General features: G+C 40.5%; 1 protein-coding gene across 3 annotated transcripts in view; it reads right to left on the reverse strand.

The window, feature by feature from the left end:
• LOC149137988 (protein LEO1 homolog) overlaps positions 1–22,807 on the reverse strand; it is a 51,286-nt gene that overhangs the window by 11,601 nt on the left and 16,878 nt on the right. For all 3 annotated transcript variants that reach the window (XM_089446448.1, XM_089446449.1, XM_089446447.1), the window contains exon 6: positions 19,603–19,779. In XM_089446448.1, the coding sequence (XP_089302574.1) occupies positions 19,603–19,779 (177 nt within the window). The remainder of the gene's footprint in view (positions 1–19,602; positions 19,780–22,807) is intronic.

Here is a 22,807-nt window from a genome sequence, read left to right on the forward strand (position 1 = left end):
GGCCAAGAGGTCGAATTTCCTAAGGACAATCAATTTTTCTGAGCGAGGGATAGAAAAATTCGATCTCTCTAGATCGAAGGATTCAAGAGGCAGAGGTAGCAGTCAGTTTTTTTTGCAAAGCAAATCTCTAGGTGGAAACAATAGTTTTGCAACAATTTGCTAGTGCAGAACTAGCATCAGGTGGAAGAAGAGCACACACTGAGGGAAAAATTTCTTCGGTGAACTTCTAGTCTCAAGAAATTCAATTTCCCTTGCCGATCAGCAATCGTTGTGTGCAGAGTTTCTCACTCGAGAAGGGAAGAGGAGATTTTCGATATTGTTTGAGATGGCCACGGCTAGACTTCGAGATCAGGACAGGTTGGATGGTGCTTCCAACTATGTCATCTGGAAGGCAAGGATGTCCTTCCTTTTGAATGAATATGGCCTGAAGCCATTCATAGATGCAGTGGTAGTTATCCCCACGGATGCAGATCAGCTAAAGGAATACAGAAAGGAGATGGCGTGGGCAAAGAGGTTGATCCTTGATGGTGTTCGAGATCACATTGTTTCACACATAGCTAGCAAAGGGACTGCTAGAGAAATGTGGGAGGGACTGCTAGAGAAATGTGGGAGACTCTCACCACACTGTACCAGGGCACTTCCGAGCAGCGGAAGATATACTTAGAGGAGAAGTTGAGATGCACCAGGATGCAGAAAGGGGAACGCATAGACCCCTTCCTCACTAGGATTCAGGAGATCCGGGACCAGCTTGCAGTTGTTGGGGCAGCGCCTCAACCCACAGAGCTAGTGTGATTAGCACTCAACAGTGTCTCAGAGGAGTGGCAGGTATTTGTCCAAAGTATCTTGGGCAGAGACACCTTGCCAAGGTGGGACAAGATGTGGGCCGATTTGTAGCAGGAGGAGTTGAGACGAGACCTAGTAAAGAGCTCCATTGGTGGCAGCAACAGTGGATCGAAGCAAGTGAAGGAGGAGGAGAATGTTGCCCTCGCATCTAAGGGTCCCAGACAGGGACAGGGGGAACAACGAAAGGAGGACCTGTCGAAGGTCAAATGCTTCATATGTGGTGAGCATGGTCACTACAGCACCCAGTGTCCTCTCAGGAAGAAGGGTAAAGGAGGAGAGCAGGACCAGCAAGCAGCATCAGCAGAGATCGATAGGTTGTCCTCCAGGCTAGTGGAAGACTTCACTATGTTCGACGATATACCTCCAGGAGTGAAGTGGGGTGACTTGGTGTTGTAGCCCTAGAGTGCTACAGATGGGCAGGATTCTTGAGGAGGTCCACTTCTTGAGTCAGTACCTTGCTACGGAGGCCCACAGTATTTCAGTAGCAAGATGGATCAGTGGCAGTAGATGCAATCAGATGCCAAAGTGACAGATGCAGACTCTAGTTGCAATCAGATGTTGGGGAGTGCAGTGCAAAGAAGGCAGCAGTGCAGGTGTCACAGTGTAGAGTCAGTAGCAGCACAGATGCCTCAGTGACAGCGCAAATACTAGCAGCAGTCAGACACTCGGCTGACAGATGCATCATACTGATCACAGTTGATTTAGTATTTATAATGCTTTTTAGTTGCAGAGGTTGCAACAACAGATGGAGAAGGAGTTGCAGTGCAGATGCAATGTTGGCAGCAGAGTTAGCAGCAGCACAGATGCAGCACATATCAGAGTTGCGCAGTAGTTGGTGGGTAGCAGCAGCCAGACATCAACAGCGTGACAGGAGATGATGCAAAGATAAGGTGATGTTACAGGGGACAACAACTCTAGAACACATTCCTCGCTAGGAGGGAGTGTTAGTTTTTATAGCATCGGATGTGTTCTATCCTTGAAATTTTGTGGAGAGGCTAGAATACATGAGATCTCCAAAACCCAAAAATTGTTTCTGGAAATTCCACCTAGAAATGACTTAATTAGATTATTAGTCAATTTTTAAATATTTCCTAAGTCTAAACTTAGGGAATATGACTAATTAATCAGAATTAATTAAGTTATGGTGTGAATGTTCTAGAAATTCACACGGATCGACTTCAAGTTAATCCTAGCCATTGATTAAGATCTAATCTTGGTCGTTGAAGTCTCAACAGAGGATTATAAGAAGAAGTCGATGGGGCTTGAAGAACTCACTTGAGCAGATTTCCTTAGCAGGTCGATTTCCTGAGTAGCAACAGTGAGTTGTCAAAGAGAGAGCCAGAGAAATCGAAGTAGTGACATAGGGGCAAAGACAGTGAAGCCGGAGGAAGGATTCCAGTTCCAGTGAGTGCATTTACAGAGAGGCAGAGGAGCCACAGTGAGGCTGACGCAGAGCAACGTAATAGCCTCTAGAGGCAATTTTGAATTTGTTGGGGAAAAGCACAGTTTCAGTGCCAGAAGTCGCGCAGAGGTTCCAGAGGCCAAGAGAGACATTTTCCCAGACAACAACAGACCAGATGGCTTGAGGAGAAGTTGTTCAAGCTAAGTGCAAAAGTGACTGCATTAGGGTGACGCAGTAGCTGCGCAAAGCCAGTTTGGACGGCTCAATTTGAGCTGAGGTCAGAGCCCGAATTTGCCTATGGAGTGCGGATTATTTCACTGCTACTTAATATTAAAACCCTCAGTTGTTGCACCTAGGGACTTTTGTCCAAAAATATTTGTGTTATTTTGTGTGTGCTAGCATTTCTTCCAGCGTTTATTCTTCTGTCGTGTATTTGTGTAGGTTGAAATGTGATTGATTCAGTATTTGTTGTAGCAAACAGTAAATAAATTGTTAAAAAATAATTTAACAATTAGGAGAATTATTTCCAGTCGCTGCAATAAAATTCGGGTTTCCGAATTTTCACACTTCATCTCCCCGAACACATCTTCTAATGATCAGATTAGGTCCCGTCAGTACAATTCTCCTCCTATCCAAAAATAAAGTGCACTGGCTTTATTTACTCTGTCTTTCTTTTTCTTATAGCTGAGAAGAAAAAAATTGTGGCCAAATAGTTAGCAATATCTACAAACCAAGGCATTTTAGTGGATACTGCAAAAATATATTCATCAAGAAAATTATCTAATACAAGAATATTAGTATTATCATTTTGCATCCTCGAAAGGAAATCAAAACTGTGTTTTTTTTTCCTGGCCAATATAAAATGGTAATATTAAATTCTTGTAATGGTAAAAGCCATCTAGTAATCCTACCATTAGTGATTTGTTTGTTCATAAGATATCTAATGGCAGAATGATCTGTGTGAATCAAAGTTTCACACCCAGTGATATAATGTCTAAACTTATTAATGGCATCACTAACTGCTAGAAACTCCTTTTCTGTCATTGTATAATTTAACTCTTCAGAAGTCAAATTTTACTTGTATAAAATATAGCATAAGGAGTTGAGTCTTTTTCTCCAAACATAGCCTCTAAGGCTATATCTAGAGCATCAGTAGAAATATGAAATGGGAGAGACCAATTTGGCACTCTTAAAATTGATGCTTCAAAAAATTTTTGTCTCAACAATTCAAAAGTTTTTTAACAGTTAAAATTCCAATAAATTCAAATCTTTCGTGAATAATTTAAAAAGTGATGAAGAAAGTTTTGTGAAGTTTTCTATAAGCCTTCTATAGTAACCTGTGAATCCTAGAAAACTTCGAACATCTCTTTGACATGTAGGTACTAAAATTTTTGAAATTACTTCAACCTTTGATGAATCTACTTTAATTCCATCACCTGAAATATGATGACCCAAAACAATTGCTTCATTAAACATCATAAATCATTTTTCATTACTTAATGAAAGATTAGCTTATTTACATCTAACAAGGACTTTTTTTCCAATTTTTCCATAGCTTCTTCAAAAGTATTCCCATAAATAGTAAAATCATCCATATAAACTTCTACACAATCATGGATCAAGTCAAAAAAGATACCTAATACTGCTCTTTGAAATGTAGCAAGTGCATTACATAAACCAAAAGGAAGTACCCTGTAAGCATACGTACCCCATGGACATGTAAAAGTTGTCTTATCTTGATCTTCAGGTGCAAGTTGAATCTAATTGTATCCATTGAAACCATCAAGAAAAGAGAAATATTTCTTCCCTACTAGCATATCCAATACTTGATCAATAAAAGGTAATGGGACATGATATTTCAGATTTTCTTTGTTTAATTCTTGATAATCTATGCATACTCTCCATTTTCCATTTTTATTAGGCACAATAACCAAGGGTGAAACCCATTGGCTATCTGAAATTGGGTAAATAAAATTCACATTGAGCAATTTTTGTAACTTTTCTTTAACAATCTCCCTCATATTAGGATTCATCCTTCTCTAAGGTTGTCTTGCAGGTTTGGCATTCTTTTGTATATAGATATGATGCATACATGCATATGGATTGATTTCATTCATGTCAATATATTCCCATGCAAATGCAGAGGAATGTTTTTGTAGATCTTTATTGATGTTTCTTTTGAAATTCCTCCAAGTTATTATTGATATTTAATGTTTTATCTAGATAAATTTCAACCAAAGAATTGCCAAATTTTTCCATTGAGTTTAATGATGTTTTGGATTGTCGAGATGAAAAATATTCACCATTACAGTCTTTTTGAAAACTTTGATCTAACATGTGCACACAATAATTTTGCGCGCTATGTGAAGAAAAATCATGATTATTCATTAGATTCATTAATTGCTTTTCCTCGTCATTTTGTGAGATAGTTAAAATTGGTTGAATATCTTCAAAATCTTCATCATCATCTTCAATCTATTCTTCATTCTCTATTTTAGTTATTGGTCTTTCAGGTGGATATATATTATAATGTGAACTTTTAGTGGTATTGCCATCAGAAATAAACATATCACCAGACCTACAACTTATGAATGCATCAGTTGTAGCTAACCATGGCCTACCAAGAATCATTGGATGTCCTCCTAGATTAGTTTTGGGAGTTAATATATTGAAATCAACAAAATACTCCCATGAATCTACGAATATTGATACATCTTCTAATATACCTCAAGTTTAATAACAAATATGTCTGCTAATTGCAATAAGGTAGGAGTATCTTGAAGAATGCTTAATGTTATTTATAAATTATCCATAATATTATGTCATGATATTTATAGTTGCTCCTAGGTCTATCAATGTGTTTGGAATTTGAATATTATTGATGTGAATCTTTACAATGGGGCTTCCTAGATCTAAGTATTTTCAGTTGATGTTCTCCCCATCATAATGTCTGCATTTTTTCCTATAAGTTGCACATTTTGTATTTCTTTTATTTTTCTTCTAAGTTTCTTGATACACAACTCCTTTATTATTTTTGCAAAGATAGGTATTTCCTTTACAACTTGAAGCAAAGGAATCTTAAAGCAAATATTTTTCAATTCATCTAACATGTTATAATGACAGAGAAAGATCATCACGTAGTGAGATGGGTCGCGTTATTCATGCACAAGGAAAGGGAGCAGGTTTTCGTGTTCAAATCCCACGCCCATCGCAGGAAGGGACCTGCACGTTTCAGATGCCTCGACTATGGCGAGCGCAATGGCTTCATCAGGGGAAATGGCACGAATGTCATATATGATCCTGGTCATGATGCTCCTCTCTGCAAGACGATCTTCAGGCACCCATTCCGTTACAAACATCAAAAGGAGCTCTTCTTAGTGGTTGAAGGTATGTAATCGGGACAGTTTGTTTACTGCGGAAAGAAGACCATTTTGACTGTGGGTAACGTGCTGCCCTTGAGGTCTATTCCGGAGGGAGCCATTGTCTGCATCACGGAACAGAATGTCGACAATCGGGGTTCATTTTCTAGGGCTTCTGGAGACTACGCCATCGACGTCAGCCACACTGACATTTACCCTCGGAGCTATGCGGACAGCAAAAAGGAGTCCGCGGAAACCACAATGAGGAAAAAAGCACGACAAATAGGATTTTGCCCAACAGAGCATCAGGAGCAACTCTGTCGGGACCAGATCTCGCCCCCTCAGCATTTTCCTCAGCTTTCCCGGAAGGAAATCTCTGGGAATACAAAGATGTGCGGCGAATTTGATGCGGATGGGCAAACTTACTCTCAGATAGAACCAGAACCTGAATCGCTGGTAAGCCCTCTTCCTTTTCAAGTTTTTATAAAAACCCCTTCTGGGAGGACACATCTGGCCTGGGTACAGATCACCAAATCAGTATTGCTTTTGAAGAACAGCATCTACCAGCATACTGGTTATCCTACAGGATCACAGGTTTTAATCTTTGGAGGCAGAGTACTCCAAGACTACAAAACCCTTATGGATTACAAAATCTTACCTAAATCTACCATCACACTCAATCTGTGGCTAAGGGGAGGCGTGGCAAACCATCACAAAATAAATCCCTCAGGCAGTGGCATAGGAAGCAACACAACAAAAATCCCAGAAACACATCAAAAGCAAAAAAGTGCAGGGTTATCCTTCAAAGACATTCTTGAAGGAAATAAACTAGCTACAAACTCAACAAAACAAGTTGGCACAACACCCACCCCATACATTGTGGAACAACTGAGTTACACCCCAGAATTAAATATGGATATACCAGAAACAGACGAGTATTGTTCTTCATTCAAAAAACAAGCTTTAATCTGCAGATTCAACTGTTTCTGGCTCAAGTCTATGGACCTTTTCTTTTGGGTTTTCAGAACCTGGACCAATACATGTGACATTCGTCTCTGTTCCAAAGGTTTCTTCATTGTAAAATTTCGTACTGCCAGACCAAATACAACTCAAGTATAAACAGAGATGTTGGACACAGATACTAGATTATGAAAATACTGCATTCAGATGCAGAATTTGTCGCCAAACAAGGCATCTTCAAAACACATGCCCAGAAGCCAAAAAAGATACGCGTAGGAAGAAGAAAGTAGGAAAATAGCCCAAGGGATGGCAATTCCCTCCACTAGACCCTGAAGATGTCCCTGTTGAGGAGGAAGATACGGAAAAGGAGCACCCCATTCCCCAAGAGAATAATTAGATTCACAAGGAGCCAAAAACTGTGGAAACTGTATCACATGATCTGATGGACTCTTTGCCGGAGAAGATACCAGATACAATGGATACCAGTGGAGCCAAAAGACATCATTCTTCAGACTACTCCGATTCAAACAAGGATAATCCTCGCCCTGTGGAGGACACCTCACTCGTACTGTTTTCATCCTTGCCGACTCAAGGAGAGTGGCGAAAGGTTGAGAAGAAAAAGGGAGAAAAGCATAATTTTCTCCCCAAATGTACATTATTTTTCCCGGTTATTTTCTTTCTGGTTTTTTCTTTGAACAACAGTTTTTGACCTACTAATGGATATGCGCTTCAGCATCTACAAAATGTAATTTTGTTATTATTAATAAAATTACGATTTTTCCTAGGGGAAAAAAACATGTTATAATCAGGGAAAACTATTTGTTTCTCTATACCTTTATCAATTTGTAGTCTCTCTGAAAAAGGAGGATTTTGTAAGGAAATACAGGGTTGCCCATGCAAAGGAGTTGTAGGAGTTTGTTCTATTTTGTTGTCAGCTATTTGTATACGAATTTCTTCCTTTTGAGGAGTCTTTTCCTGTTGGAAACACTGAGAGGGGGGTGAACCAGTGTTTCTTTTTACAATTGTTATTTTACTAGTTAAGATTACTTATGAATGGCACACAAAATGTATAACAAAATATATATCTTTATTTTAAAATGGTGAGGACTCCAATCCTTTATCACAACGATTCAATTTCCAATTGGTACAATCACACCTATGATTCCTTCAAGGCTCCAACCCTAGATGAAGACTCCAATCTTCAGCAAACTAGGCTCCAACCTTGTGCTCCACCAAGCTCCAACTTGGTCTTCTTGAGGACTCCAATCCTCTCTACAATACAGTCTCCAACCTGATCTTTCCAAGGCTCCAAACCTCTACTGCAAGTCTTCGAGATAGGTACAAGTAGTGCTTCACGACTTCCCATATTTTCTAGAAGTCCTGATAATCCCTCCAAAGATCATCTTCAACAATGCCCTCTCCAATAACAATTCGTTCATCGATGACAACTTTAGTGTTATGTAAAAATTATTTAATTTTAGGTTTATTATTTAACTTTAGGTTAATTAGACGAAAGGGCACGATCATAAGATCATGCCCTTTCCCCAAAGGGTGCCCATGGCGGTATATAAGCCAGGGACCCTCACTGTAAACAATCATCATTCAGTTCAATCAATTATTAATAAATATTTTTATATATATTTCTGTGTATCGTAGAAGTTTTTACTTCATCTGGTATCAGAGCGCGTTCGCTCCTCAGGCTATATTGATCTACTGCCATCGATTTCCTTCCGCTGCCACGTTCCTTCATTCATTTAACCCCACTATCCAACTATGCAACTACGCCAGTCTTCCCATCATCCATTGTCCACCACAGCTGCTTTCGCTGTCCACAGCACCGTGTTAATACGACTGTTGTTCCACTATAATCCGCTAAACCCTCCGCCGATTCCGACCGCCGTTGAACTGTCACACGCCCTCCTTCACATTCCGCTACTACCCGCAGGTCACCCGCTGACCATACGCCCGCACACCGCATCCCTGTCTCTCATTGCCTACCTGTCCATGAAACCTTGCCTGCGTCGTTCTTCATTTGCATGGGCTCTGTGGTGATATCCGCTTGAAGTTTTTTGAACGGTCAAACGGATTAGACGTGACTATCCGTAGTGGATGTATATGATATACATATAATATAATTATAACGTTAATTTAATTATAATATATGTATATGATATATATATAACGTTAATTTATATATAATATAATCATATATAAGTTATATATAATACATAACTTTAATTTAATTATAAGTTATAAATATAACGTTAATTTAATTAATTAAATTTTTTTAATTAATTAAGAAGAAGGAAAAACGACAACAACATTAAATATATATTAAAAAAAAACCATGTCATATAATCAAATTAATTAATTTAATTTAATTATTTAAAAAAAAAAATTAAGCTGGCAGATAAATATACACCCCCACAAACTCATTCAATGTCAACAATGTCAATGGCCGATTTCAATAAAAGATTGATTGAAGTGGAGAATAAGGTTACTAGCCACGCCGATGAGGTCAATAAAAAATTAGCTGATTTCCAGAACAAGTTTAATGGGCACGCTGACGATATCAAGAGGCTTCAGGATACGACAAATCAAATAGAACTACAGATGGGGCAGCACCATATCCAATCAGAAGTGAATCAAAACGAGACCTTAACATTGTTGAACCTCGTGTGTAAAAAGATGAATATTATACCCGAACAAATACTACAAGAAGATGAAGGAAATCAAGAGCACAACTCATCAGACTCAACAAAATCAACAGACTCTCAGGGAAAAGCTGAATCCCCAAAAAAATCAGCAACGCCCCACCAAGAAAATAGTAAAGCGACTTTTTCAAATAAGCAACTCTGGGATACATTTACCAATCAACATCCTTTTTTCGCTCAACCATTAGCGACATATCAAAAAAGGGCAAAAGTCGAGATGCCTAAATTCGATGGAAACGAAAAATACAGTGTTGCATGGATAAATAAAGCAAAAGAATACTTCGAGATTTATGACATCAACGATGATGACGAAAGGCTTAGGCACGCATCCATGAAAATGGAAGGAGAAGCATATAATTGGTATATGTGGTGGAAGAAGACGACAATCGCCATCAGTTGGAGGAAATTTAAAGATGCATTCTTTAAAAGATTCCAAGGTGTAAGGGAAGAAGAGTTTTTTTCATCACTCATCAAATTATGACAAAAAGGAAGTGTGGATGAGTACACTCAAGAATGGGAAACTGTTAAATTGGCAACTAGGGCCAAACTCCATGTGGGTCGGCTTATTTATGGCAGCTGATATTTTTATTGGATCCCTCTCGTCAAGAGGTGTAGGATTGATCCAAAGATCATCCGATTCCGATAAGTATTTATGGAGATATGAATTTATTTTGGTTTATGTAATTATAGTCAAGCCGACCAGCACTTATGTAGGCTCTAGAAGCCCAACCGACGTGTCTATTCATCATCCTCGCTTTAGTATAAATAGAAGAGAACTTGAAGACAATTTACACACATCACTTGTGATCTCTCTCCACGTGTTTGGGTTTTGTGGACACAGAAATCTAGAGGAGAATACGTTGTTCTAAAGGCTGATCTAGCCTTACCCTAGCTGCAGTCAAACAAGGCATAACCGCAGTCTGATTAGAGCTCAAGCGCCCTAGCCGCAGGTCAATCAGCAGTCCTAATCTACGCAGTCTAGGAGGCTTCCATAACGCAGTAAAGGGAGGCTTGAATTCTGGGCTGTTTTGAATATTATGTGTGGCCTGGAAACTCTGTTTCAGCAGGCCGTGGGTACAGGAAGCCATCTGTGGTAGGCCACAGGCCCTAAGCCCACTGAAAAGGCATTGCATGGGACTGTTTGGTGGCTAGATTGAGCCCTAATCAACAGCGTGGAGGCAGAGGACTTATACAAGGGTAGGACACTGTTTTTGAAGGCTGTTTGGTGACTTGGTTAAGGGCTGTTGCAGCATATGGATGCCCTAACCAGTCACAGTTAGGAACAGCAGCGAAAACAGATTGGAACATCAATTTGTGCCTTGTGTTGGATCAAGGAAGTTGACTAGTTTTGGATCAGATTGTTGGACAGCCTGTGGGAGCAAATTTGAAGGCTTGATTGGGTGATCGTAAGCCTTCATCAGTGCAGATCTGACAGTGTTGTAGCATGATGATGCAAGGGCAGCATGATGATGCATGAGCAGCATGAAGTATGAAGTCATGGACAACTTGATGTATGGGCAGCACAGTGATCATGAGCAGCATGAAGATGCATGATGCATAATGATGATGCTACACTGTAAGGTGCAGCAGATGAACGAAATGGATAGGTGAAGTTTTCACCTCGGAGATTCAGTTGAAACAGAATGTCTTCAACTGATCTCATCATTATAAGAAATGATCTATGCTCAGATCCAGATAAGTCAAAGTGTTGACTTCTGTTGTAAATGTATTATCTCTCTCTCTCTCTTTCTCTGCTGAACTTTGAAGATAAAAGAAGATTTGATCAAAGGGTTTCCCCACACATTGTGGGGTTTGTCCCTGGCTCGCGCCATATCTTGTGTCCTCTTGTCTTGGCTTATCTTCTGCATATTATATTTATGTTCTATCTGCAGTTTATCGTAATGCTGATGTGATTGCTAACTGTGAAAATTTAAATAAATTGCTCTAGCATAGAACATACCAAAAATTAACAGAAACCTTAGTGACACGAGTACCTGGGTTATCAGAGTCTCGTCTAGTTCAATCCTACATCTTCGGACTTAAAGCTCATTTACAAGTAGAACTTGATCTTCATGACATTCAGTCAATAGAGGTAGCAAGACGAAAGCAAAAACTGTTGAAAAGAAATTTGAACAAATATTTTGGTCAAAATCGAAATTGGACTAAGAAGAAGCTCCAATTCGAGAGGTCCCACTGGGAATTGGACTAAGAAGAAGCTTCTTTGTCCTAACTTCACACTGCCCAGAAGAAACTTCGCTATACCCAGAAGATAGTCTTCCAAAAGAAACCTTGCACTTCTTTTTGCTGCTTCTTCTTCGCACTCCTTTTTACCCTCTCTTCGAACTTCTGTCTAGACTGAATTCAGATCGAACTTCTTGTCCGAATTGTGTATGACCAAATGAGGTCGAGTTGGGCTATTTATACACTTCTTCACTTGACCTTTAGGCCGACTTTATCTAGCAGCTTCTTCATCGTTTGTAGGCCGACTTGAAGAGGTTATGTGACAAGTTCTTGGAGGATACTTTACCTAGACAATATTGACCTTTTACAAAGTGTAACATGAATTCATTTACATCACAATGACTCTTTACATTTTATGACTAGATGACAAATAAATCCTAAAGACTCTCAAAGGGAGTCTTGACTCAAAAACAAAATCCCTTGCTCATGAAACCCATGAAGCAAGTCAATATAATAATTTCATTTTTCTTATTTACATCTTATTACATAAAATCATAATTACATGTCATTATCAAGACTGAACCTCGTTACACTTTTCAACACATGGGAGGGGAATCAAGCTAGTCTTCCTAAGTTTTCCATTCCCGCCATAGGGATTTGTTCAAATTTGGCTTCCAAAAATTTGCCACCATTAAATGTTGTCGTTCTATAGTAAAAGCTTGCAATTCTCTCAGATCTGCCCATTCTCTCAATCGTGGCAATTGTTGCCAAGAGTCTTGCCATAATAGAGCAATGCGACCATTCCTTCCTTCCCAGAAGGCATGTTCCTGAATGAGACTACAGTTTGCTTATGCTAGGTTCCAAGTCGAGGAGCCAAGATGGAAACTCACAACTCGCATTTTCTTCGATTGGGAATAAGAAGGTCCACACAAAGATCAATTCCATCCTGGACCCATCACCACCATAGTTTCACTCCAAGAGCTTTGTTAAGAACCTCAAGGTCTCTTAGACCTAGTCCTCCATCCAATTTGGGAATACATAATTTCTCCCATGCCACAAGCGCCCATTTCTTGGCATTCTTTGCTCCTCTGCATAATAAATTCTAGAACTGAGCAATAATAGACCTATAGATAATTTTAGGAGTTGCTAAAGCTAATAATTGATAAACTAGAAGAGCTTGTAACACCGAATTGAGTGAAACTAAGCATCTTGCCAATTCAAAGATCTAAATGCCCAACTATCGAGTTTATTGGAAATCTTCTAAAGAATACCTTGCCAACATGTTGATTTCAAGGAGTTTTCAATGATGAACTCCCAAATATTTCGTTGGAAGATTGTTGATCTGAAATCCAAGAAGACGAGTAAGATGGCCTTGGACCATAGGATTGGTACTAAAGAAATAGATATTAGATCTATCACCATTAATCAATGTACCTGAAGCATTCATAAAATCTGAAAGAATGGAATTTAAAGCCCTAATCTCTCACAAAGAGGGTAGACAAACGAGCAGCATATCATCAACAAATTGTTAATGAGTAATAAGCAAATCTTCCCCAAAGAGTCGAAGATATTTTACAATACCCAAATGTCCAGCTTCTTTAAGATATCTCCCTAGGCCTTCAGCTGCCAAGATGAAAAGGAAGTGGGAGATTGGATGTCCTTTGTGAAAGCCATGAGACGGGTTGGAAGTCAAGGTGGGGGAGCTATTCAAAAGAATAGAATAGAAGAGGGATGAGATCAGAGATTTAATCCAAGAGATCCACATAGAGGAAAAACCAAAAGCGCGAAGGACATGAAGAAGATATTCCCAACTAAATTTGCCATATGCTTTGGAAAGATCCAATTTAATAAGCATGTCAGATCTTTTAAAATTCCTAAGGGAATGGATGATCTCATGAACAATCACAATACCATCAAAAATTTGACGGCCTTCAATAAAACCAACATGCTCTGAGGAAATAATGTTGCTCAAAAAAGGCTTAAGGTGATTCACAATAACAAAGGAAATGATCTTATAAATGACATTGCATAAGGCTATGGGACGGAATCCACTGGGATCCTCCTTTTTACCAACTTTAGGAATTAAGGTAATAAAAGTAGCATTAAGGCCCGACCATACCTGTTGAGATTGTCGAAGTTCTTCAACCTGAGCATGGACTTCAGCTCTAATGAATTCCCAGCAGGCTCGAAAGAAGTCCATGGTAAACCAATTAGGACTTCGTGCTTTGTTGCGAGGCATGGGCATAACTACATCCTCCACTTTAGAGAGTGAGACTTCCCCAATTAAAGCCTCATTTTGATCCTGGTTAATGAGATGAGGAATATGGGTCGTAATTCATCGAATAGCTTCTCATCTGTTAGGAACTAATTCTGTAAGCATCTCATGAAAATAAGAAACCAACTCATTTCCCAGATCTTCATGCTAAAGAAAGTATTTCCCATCATGAGTAGTGAGGGAAAAGATCCTATAGTGGACACGATGCTTAACCATAGTTTTGTGGAAGTTGCGCTCCCCCTCTCTCAACCTGTTGAAATTTGGTACCGGAGGACAGGTGGTTCCCTTAGGCTTTGATATTTGGCCTAGGGAAAAATGTCCAAAAGAATTTAATTTTTCTCCTAAAGTGACTTTATAATTTTTTATAAAGTCAAATCTAATTTAAAAGTGACTTTAAGTGATAAAGTTACTAAAGTCTAATTTTAAAATGACTTTTATAAAGTCAATGAAAAATTAGAAAGGAAAAGTGACTTTGGAAATAAATCACTTAGTGGGTCTTTATTAAAGTGGGGTGAATTAAAAAATAGAAAGTGAGATTTAAATGAGCATTTAATCTCAGCCCTAGATCTCAATCTATTTCAACCATTGGATTTAAGGATCACCCAAAAGTCACTTAGGGTTGGATTAAGGGAGGAAAAGGAGGAAAAGATCACTCATTCTTTCATGAGCAAATTGAGAGAGAGAGAGCAAGAGAGCAAGGGAGATTTCTGGACAAAGAGGAGAAGGAGGCAACAGCTTGACACACATACCAAGGCAGCATTTAAGCAAATCCTTATAGCTGAATGAGCAAGCAGTAAAATGCAGATTTTTGCTGAGCAAACAGTAAAAGGCAGATTTGTTTTTGCACAGAAATCGAGGCAGCTGATTTTCTGCACAAAAATCGAGGTCTGTACAGTCTGTCTGTACCGTCCGTACAGCCCGTACAGTCGTCCGTACAGTAGCCGTACAGCATTGTGTTGCTGTTTGGAAATTTCCAGTGGGCTGTGAGGCTCAGAAATCGAGATAAGTTGTAAATTTGCTTGCTGATTTTTGCTGAAAATTTCTCACTGTAAAAAAGGCATTTTCAGAAATAAAGAAGAGCTCTCGAACTGGTTTTCCCCAAGAGTTGTAGGGGGTTTTTCCAGGGTCACATTGACCAAAAATTACTGTGTTTAAATGTTTTAAATGGCTGTTTGTAACTGCTGAATTTTATTTCTGCATTTTCAGCATTCTGTAAAATTTCCAGAATTTGTGTTTTCAGCAAAAAATTATTTTTTTCATTGTTAAATGTATGGATATGGGAATGGGCATTTAAATATATGGAAGAAATAAGATGAAACTGAAAATTGAGGTGGGAAACAGAAATTTTTACATGGTACCAGAGCTTGAGTGTTGAAGGGCAGTTTGGGACAGCAAGGAAGAAAATTACAGCCCGCTGATTTTTCACTCAGAAAATTCCAGCAAGCTGATTTTTCACAAACAGCAGTCTTTATCTTTACTACAGTAGTGCTATTTTTCAGTTTTAGGACAGCAGGATGTCAATGGGATTGAGGGTGGAGGATAGGTTGGATGGACATATAAATTACAGCGTTTGGAAGGAGAGAATGCAGAGTATCTTTGAGGAGGCAGAAGTTTGGGATATCATGGTGCATACCACACAGAACCCTGTTGTTGTGCCTACTGATGCCACTCAGTTGGCTGAGTATAATAAAAAGAACAACAAGGGTAAAAGACTGATTCTAGATGGAGTCAAAGACCATTGCATTCCTCATGTGAGAGGAAAGAGAAATGCCCATGAGATGTGGACAGCATTGTCCAATCTCTACCAGAGTACCAATGAGAACCGGAAAATGGTCCTGAAGGAAAAGTTGAAGACTATTAAGATGGGTAATGATAGTGCAGCTGGATATCTCACAAAGATTACTAATGTGAGAGATGAGTTGGCAGCAGTTGGAGAGGAAATTCCACCCACTGAGTTGGTGCGGATTGCAGTGAATGGCCTTCCCCGTTCATGGATGAACTTTGCTGATGGGGTTTGTGCACGTGAGACCCTTCCCACATGGGAGAGGTTTTGGGATGATTACATTCAGACAGAGATCAGGAAAGGTCAGCTTGGGGCAGCCAAGCCAGTTGAGCAGGATGAGGATGTAGCACTGTCGGCAGGAGGCAAGAAAGGCAAAGGGAAGAAGCAGGCTTCCACAAGCAATGGTGGGGGCAAAGGCAAAGGTAAAGGTAAACAGGGTGACACACAGAAGGACTATTCCAAGGTGAAGTGTTGGAATTGTCAAAAGATGGGACACTATGCAGTTGTGTGTCCGGAGAAGAAGAAGAAGAAGAAGAAGGGGAAGAACCAGAACGTGGCAGCTTCAGCAGAGGTTGAGGACTTTGCAGTTCGTTTTGACTGAGAGTTTGGGTTCACTGCGTATGAGTCCTCTAGTGCAGGATCACCTGCCACACAGGTTCAGAGGGAGCATGCCTTTCCCTCGATTAGCGGAGCATCTTCGGGTATCTGGTATGTGGACAGTGGGGCTTCACGTCACATGATAGGAATCCGTGAGTACTTCTCAGAGCTTTCAAAGAGTGGCCCTGATATTGAGGTAGTACTCGGTGATGACAGAGTTGTCAGAGCAGTCGAGGTGGGGACACTGACATTTCAGAGGGAGTCTAAACCTCCCTTGAAGGTGTCAGATGTTCTTTATGTGCCAGGGATGAGGAAGAACCTCATATCCGTCTCATCTTTGGAGGACAGAGGATATGAGGTACTGTTCAGGGGAGGACAGGTGTTGATGTATCCCAGAGGCACTCCAGTTGATTCAGCTAGAGTGATAGGTGTACGACATGCAAAGGTGTACAAGTTTGCATTCCAGTCCCTTGTGGCATTGGGCAGTAGTACCGACAGCAGAGCTAGCAGTTCTGAGCTGTGTGAGATTTGGCACCGCAGGATGGGACATATGTATCATGGAGCCTTGAGGACATTGCAGGAGATCACTACAGGTGTGCCAGATTTCAGTACTGATCACTTTGATACTTGCAGAGGATGTGCGATGGGCAAGTTTGCCAAATCCCCTTTTCCTAGCAGTGACAGCAAAGCGACTGGGATACTTGATTTGATTCATTCCGATGTGAGCGGTCGGATGTCTCATGTTTCCTTGAGTGGATATGAGTACTATGTTTTATTCATTGATGATCACTCCAGGAGGACCTAGATTTATTTCTTGAAGACCAAGAGTGAGGTCTTCAAGCAGTTTCAGGAGTTTAGAGCTCTTGTGGAGACACAGACAGATCAAAAGATCAAGTCCCTGAGGTCGGACAATGGAGGAGAGTACACCCTTGGAGAATTTGTTGACTATTGTGCGGAGGCAGGCATTAGGAGGGAGTTCACTGTTCCTTACAACCCCCACCAGAACGGGGTTGCGGAGAGGAAGAACAGATCCATCGTAGGGGTTGCCAAAGCCATGTTACATGATCAGGGGTTGCCATTGTTCTCGTGGGTAGAGGCCTGCAACACAGCTGTTTATTTGCAGAACAGAAGTAGGCATCGTGCCTGGGGCACATAACTCCGAAGGAGGCTTTTTCTGGGAAGAAGCCTGATATTGGTCATCTTCGTATCTTTGGATGCATTACATACCCCTACATACCCAAGGAGAAGAGGACCAAACTAGAGCCCACCGCATAGAAGGGTATCTTTGTGGGTTACTGTGAGACCTCAAAGGCCTTTCGAATTTACATTCCTGCAAAGAGGAGAGTTGTTAGACGGGATGTGAAGTTCGAGGAGGACAGGGCCTTTAGGAGATCACGGGAGTTAGAGTATCTGGATCAGCCAGACCCTCAGCAGCAGTTGAGTCAGTCACAAGGATCCAGTGGGCAGGGATTAGGAGGATCTGGAGGTACATCTATGAGGATATCAAGTCCGTCAGTGAGCAGTGGCTCACCGAGCCAGAGGGGTGGTGCTCCAGGCAGCATGCAAAGCAGTTCACTAGGGAGTCCACTGATGGACAGTTCACACGGTACCTTAGCTTCTACAGGTTCAGGGGCAGGCAGGAGGACAGCAGACAGACAGTCAGGAGTTCAGGCTCCTGATGATGATGGGGAGGAGGAGTTTCATTCTCCTATGGGAGAAGTGCACTCAGGGAAGAGGAAGCCCAAGTGGCTTCAGGACACCTTGAGAGATGCCACATCTGTTGCTGAGCCGAAGAGGCCGGTCAGAGAGAGTAGACCACCTAAGAGGTTTTGTAGCTATATGGCAAGGGTTACCAGCATCCTTGACTCTGAGCCTTCTAGCTATGAGGAGGCAGCTAGCCAGCAGGTCTAGAGACAGGCCATGCAGGAGGAGTATTCTTCTATCATGAAGAATGATGTTTGGGAGGTGGTGCCGAGGCCTGAGGGCAAATCCGTGGTTACTTCCAGATGGCTTTACAAGGTAAAGCATGCTGCAGATGGCAGCATTGAGAAATTCAAAGCGAGGTTTGTAGCTAGAGGATTCTCCCATGTAGAGGGAGTTGATTATGAGGAGACCTTCGCTCCCGTGGCTCGATATACTTCGATCCGCTCCATTATATCGATAGCAGCAGAGATGGGTTGGAAGATCCACCAGATGGATGTGAAGACTGCATTTCTCAATGGCTTCATACAGGAGGAGGTGTACATTGAGCAACCACAGGGCTTTGAGGTGCATGGGAAGGAGTCCCATGTGTGAAGACTGAAGAAGGCCCTTTATGGCCTGAAACAAGCTCCCAGAGCTTGGTACTCCAGGATAGATACTTACTTGCAGGGGTTGGGTTTCACAAAGAATGAGGCAGATCCGAACCTTTACTTTATTGTGATAGGTGAGGAGCCTCTCATTCTGGTGTTGTATGTGGATGACTTGGTCATTACAGGTGCAGAGAGACTCATAGAGCACTGCAAGAGAGATCTTGCAGCGGAGTTTGAGATGAAGGACATCAGCTTGATGCATTACTTTTGGGTTTGGAGGTGTGGCAGGAGGAGGGGCATTTCTTCCTGGGGCAGGGGAAGTATATTGTGGACATCCTTGGCAAGTTCCACATGGAGGATTGTAGACCCATGTCGACACCGATGATCACCAACTGGAAGAAGCTTCATGCTTCGGATTCTAAGTTGGTGGATCCCACATTGTACAGGCAGTTGATTGGTTCCTTGATGTATTTGGTCAACACTAGACCAGATATTTGTTTTGCAGTCAACACGATGAGTCAGTTTATGTGTGAGCCTAGGAAGGTTCACTGGGTGGCTGCAAAACACATTTTGCGGTACTTGCAGGGGACAGTGGATTATGGTTTGGACTACAGGCAGGGGGATGGAGTGAGATTGGCAAGTTACACTGATTCTGATTGGGCAAGTTGTGCTTCTGATAGGAAGAGCACTTCAGGGTGCTATTTTGGGTTGGGTTCGGCAGTAGTGTCATGGTTCAGCCGGAAGCAGCAGTCAGTATCATTGAGTTCAGCGGAAGCAGAGTATATGGCAGCCAGTCTAGCTAGTTGTGAGGCCATATGGCTTCGCAAGATGTTGTTTGGCTTATTTGGTCAGCCGTTGAGACCTTCAGTGATTTATTGTGATAATCAGAGTTGCATTAAACTCACGGAAACTGAATCAAACTGGAAACTCAGTTCCGTCAGCAGATGACGGATGATTCACAAAATCCTTCAAAGCTCAAAGATGTGACTTTATCTCACTGGCATATGTGAATTTTTTTCCCGATTATGAAAATTAACAAATGATTAACAAAAAAAATTTAATCTGCTTGCCTATTTTGCATGCTGTTACGATGTTATAGTCAGTTAGGCTCTCACAATGACTCTAACAATGATTTTCACCTTTGAGATACTGAATATAATCTTTTTATGGAAAAAAAATTGGCAATATTGTACTTACAGACATGGTACCATTACGATTCTGGACCTTCCTCCATCGCACTATATTATCTTCCAATCTAATCCGTTTCTTAGTTCCAGATTCATCCGTCTCAAAAGTTTCCTCTTCAACAAATGTCTTCGGGTCAAACGGTTTTGGCTCAATTCCCATGATATTTGACACTCGCACAATATTCATCTGTTACAGAAACCAGACTATGTACAATCAAGAAACTTGCAAGAGAGGAAAATCATTAACAATGATAAAACACTAAAATAATGCAACAAAACCACACTAACAAAGGAAAATGAAGGAATTTCTCATTTAATTGTAAATGATGAAATAAATTAAAATGCTGAATGGTGATAACACTTATGCCTTTAGTTAGTGTAAGGAGTTTAAAAATAATCAAGAAACTCGGCTACAAGCTCTAATTAGAGAACCATGCCAAAATACATTCAATTGCAGCAGACATCACCTTAGATATGATAACTAATGAACCAAATGGCATATTATATTAACAAGTTAATTCACAGTGGTATATAAATCTGTAAGCCTTCAAGCTCCAAATATTTTGGCTTTCCAGTTCTTTCGCTTCATGCAATACAGAAGTTGCTCTTCACTGTAAGAAATTCCTTTGAATAGCAGGGACACTTATACCTCCAGCAGCCAGTTGAAGAACAGACTTCAAAGAATCATCTCAAGATTCGCAACTATGCTTAGAGTGATATTTCACTTCATGTCTGCGAGTTGAACTTTAAAGGAGGCACGAAAGGCCACACAGGACCAGGGGGAAAAGGTGTCATAAGGAATTCTCAGGGGTTTTCAATAATTACATATTGCAACGGCTTTGAAAAAACTTCAACATACAAAGCAGAGATAACAGCAATAATTGAATGACTAAAGCGAAGAATAAGCTTGGGAATTGGAAAGCTTATTGTAAAGCAAAAATTTCCCCTAATTCTGAATATTCATGAGCAAACATCAAGGAAAAGATAAAAAAAATCAATAGACTTTGTAAACATGGCATAGTAACTTCTGATTCAGTATGAGGATTTAATAAAAAATAAAAGAAGAGGAAGATCTAGTTTAACACGTAGAGGCTAGTTAGGAAAGCTACAGTGCAGGGTCAATGGCCTTTGGCCATCAATTAGAGGCAACAAGATTTGGTTGTTTAAGACTTGGGAGATTTTTTATGAAGATGTCATTCTTTACCTCTAGATTTTATGTTGTTGGGTTCAAAGAAGGTGAGTAGAAGGGGGGCTATGGGAGGGGACTCGTGGTTCTAAGGCAGAGTGGTTTTCTATTTATGAATCAGTTAAAGAATACGAGGCACAAAGTGGCGATGAGTGTATAGAGGAGGTTCACATGTTGGCAGAGGAAGACCAAAATGGAACGTTGTGATCATTTGAAGGTCAGTGGAAACCAGACTTAGCTAATCCAGGCCAATGCCAAAAAGGCTTCAACAAAAAGCTCTAATTTTTTGCAAGTTAGTGTGCCTACACAAAAGGGATATTGATAGAAGAACAACTGATCAAGAATATGAGGTTTCCAAAGAGAAAAGAACAAAATTCATCAGTGTGTTAGAAAAGATGAAAAATCAAAAAAGTTGTGTTGGGATTAGGATTGTCGTTACCACCAAAACCCACAGGTGTCAGAAAACGGACACATCGCCAAAGTTAAAGGATCCTCAATCGGCAGTTAAGCTCATGTCACAAAACACATGGGGAGCGCTACCAAGTCCAACAATCTCCCCTGTCAGTGCGAGCTAGGGGTGTTTTGAACTTGAGACCTTGGCTCTGATACCACTTGTTGGTATCGCAATTGTCGTTACACCAAAACCTACGAGTGTTAGTAAACAGATGCATCGCCAGAGTTAACGGATCCTTGAGAGGCGGTTAAGCACAAGGAGTGCTGCCAAGTCCAACAAATCAATTGTATTTTGGGTAGCTTACATTCTATTGAAGAAATGGAGGGGGAGTACCTCCAATGATGCCTGATAAAGGTTGCAACACACATTGATGAAAGTTGAGTAATTGTGAAAGCAGGAGCACAAAATGCATATTGGACCTTGCATCAGCATGGATCTGAGTTGGACATTTGCGGATATAACAGGCTGAAGATGCAATGTTTAATTGCTGGGAGGGCAGAGTCAGTTGAGCAATTTTATACCAAGTTGAGCAGATCAACCAAAAAATATCGAGAATTGCAAGAGAGAGGAAGGACCAAATGAAACCAACTAGGAAACCCTAATACTGCATTAAAGCAAAAATAAGCCAGCAGAAGTGCCCTAGAGAAAGAAAGCACAAGTGCACTAGAAAAACATAATGAAAAGAAAATGCACTAGAAAGAAAAATAACCCATGAATAATAGGGCACAACCCTTTATAGTGCCTGTAGAGTAAATTACTTATATAAAGAGAGAATGAGTGATCACAAGATATCTGAAATTATAAATGAGAGTTGTGTATATATACACTATTCAAGAGTACACCCTTTTTCCCAAGAGCAGTTATGGGCCCACATTGACTACGTCAGCAGCCATAATCAAACCTAGATATACAATAAATGAATGTTGACTAGGTGTGGTTTGTCCAATCCTAGAAATACATAATATATTGATTACAATATGATATTGATCGTGGCTAAAACTGAAGTTTACACCATTCTCAACAGAAAACACAGAAGTAATCAGCTACAGCCTGCTACCCCTCTCCTTAACAGAGGTATCCACATGCATGTTGAAGAACAGGAGTGCTTTGTTAATGTGGCAATGCATTGTTTGGACTGCTGGTTTCATTCTGATTCCTGGGCATTTTCACCTTTTTCAAGGCAGCTCACATATCCTGAGGTTTCGGTCACACCTTCCAAAGTATTTTTGGGCTATACATGCATACATGGACATCCTTATCACATGCTATGTGGAAGAGTGAAGAGTGCTCTTCCATAATTGCATCTTTGATCCTCCTTTCGTTATTTATGAGGGCCAACCTGTCTCTTGAGAGACCATGACAACTATGGGGGTAACTTGGATGACATGTATGGTTCACTTAGGTGACTTTTTGAAGTATCAATGCTTGGAGAGAAGATTCAGCACTTACCTTCAACAATTAGGATGGTGTGGACATAACTTGAAGACTAATGAGCCAAACTTAAAGATCAACCCCATTGTATTTGGATGTCAATATGGCTGTTTGAGGCTTTCATGGCTAATTTTTGACTTGGAA

This window comes from Pinus tabuliformis, chromosome X, assembly GCF_031772625.1.
Source record: "Pinus tabuliformis cultivar Carrire ecotype Pingquan chromosome X, CPIR1, whole genome shotgun sequence".
NCBI classification, from domain to species: Eukaryota; Viridiplantae; Streptophyta; class Pinopsida; order Pinales; family Pinaceae; genus Pinus; species Pinus tabuliformis.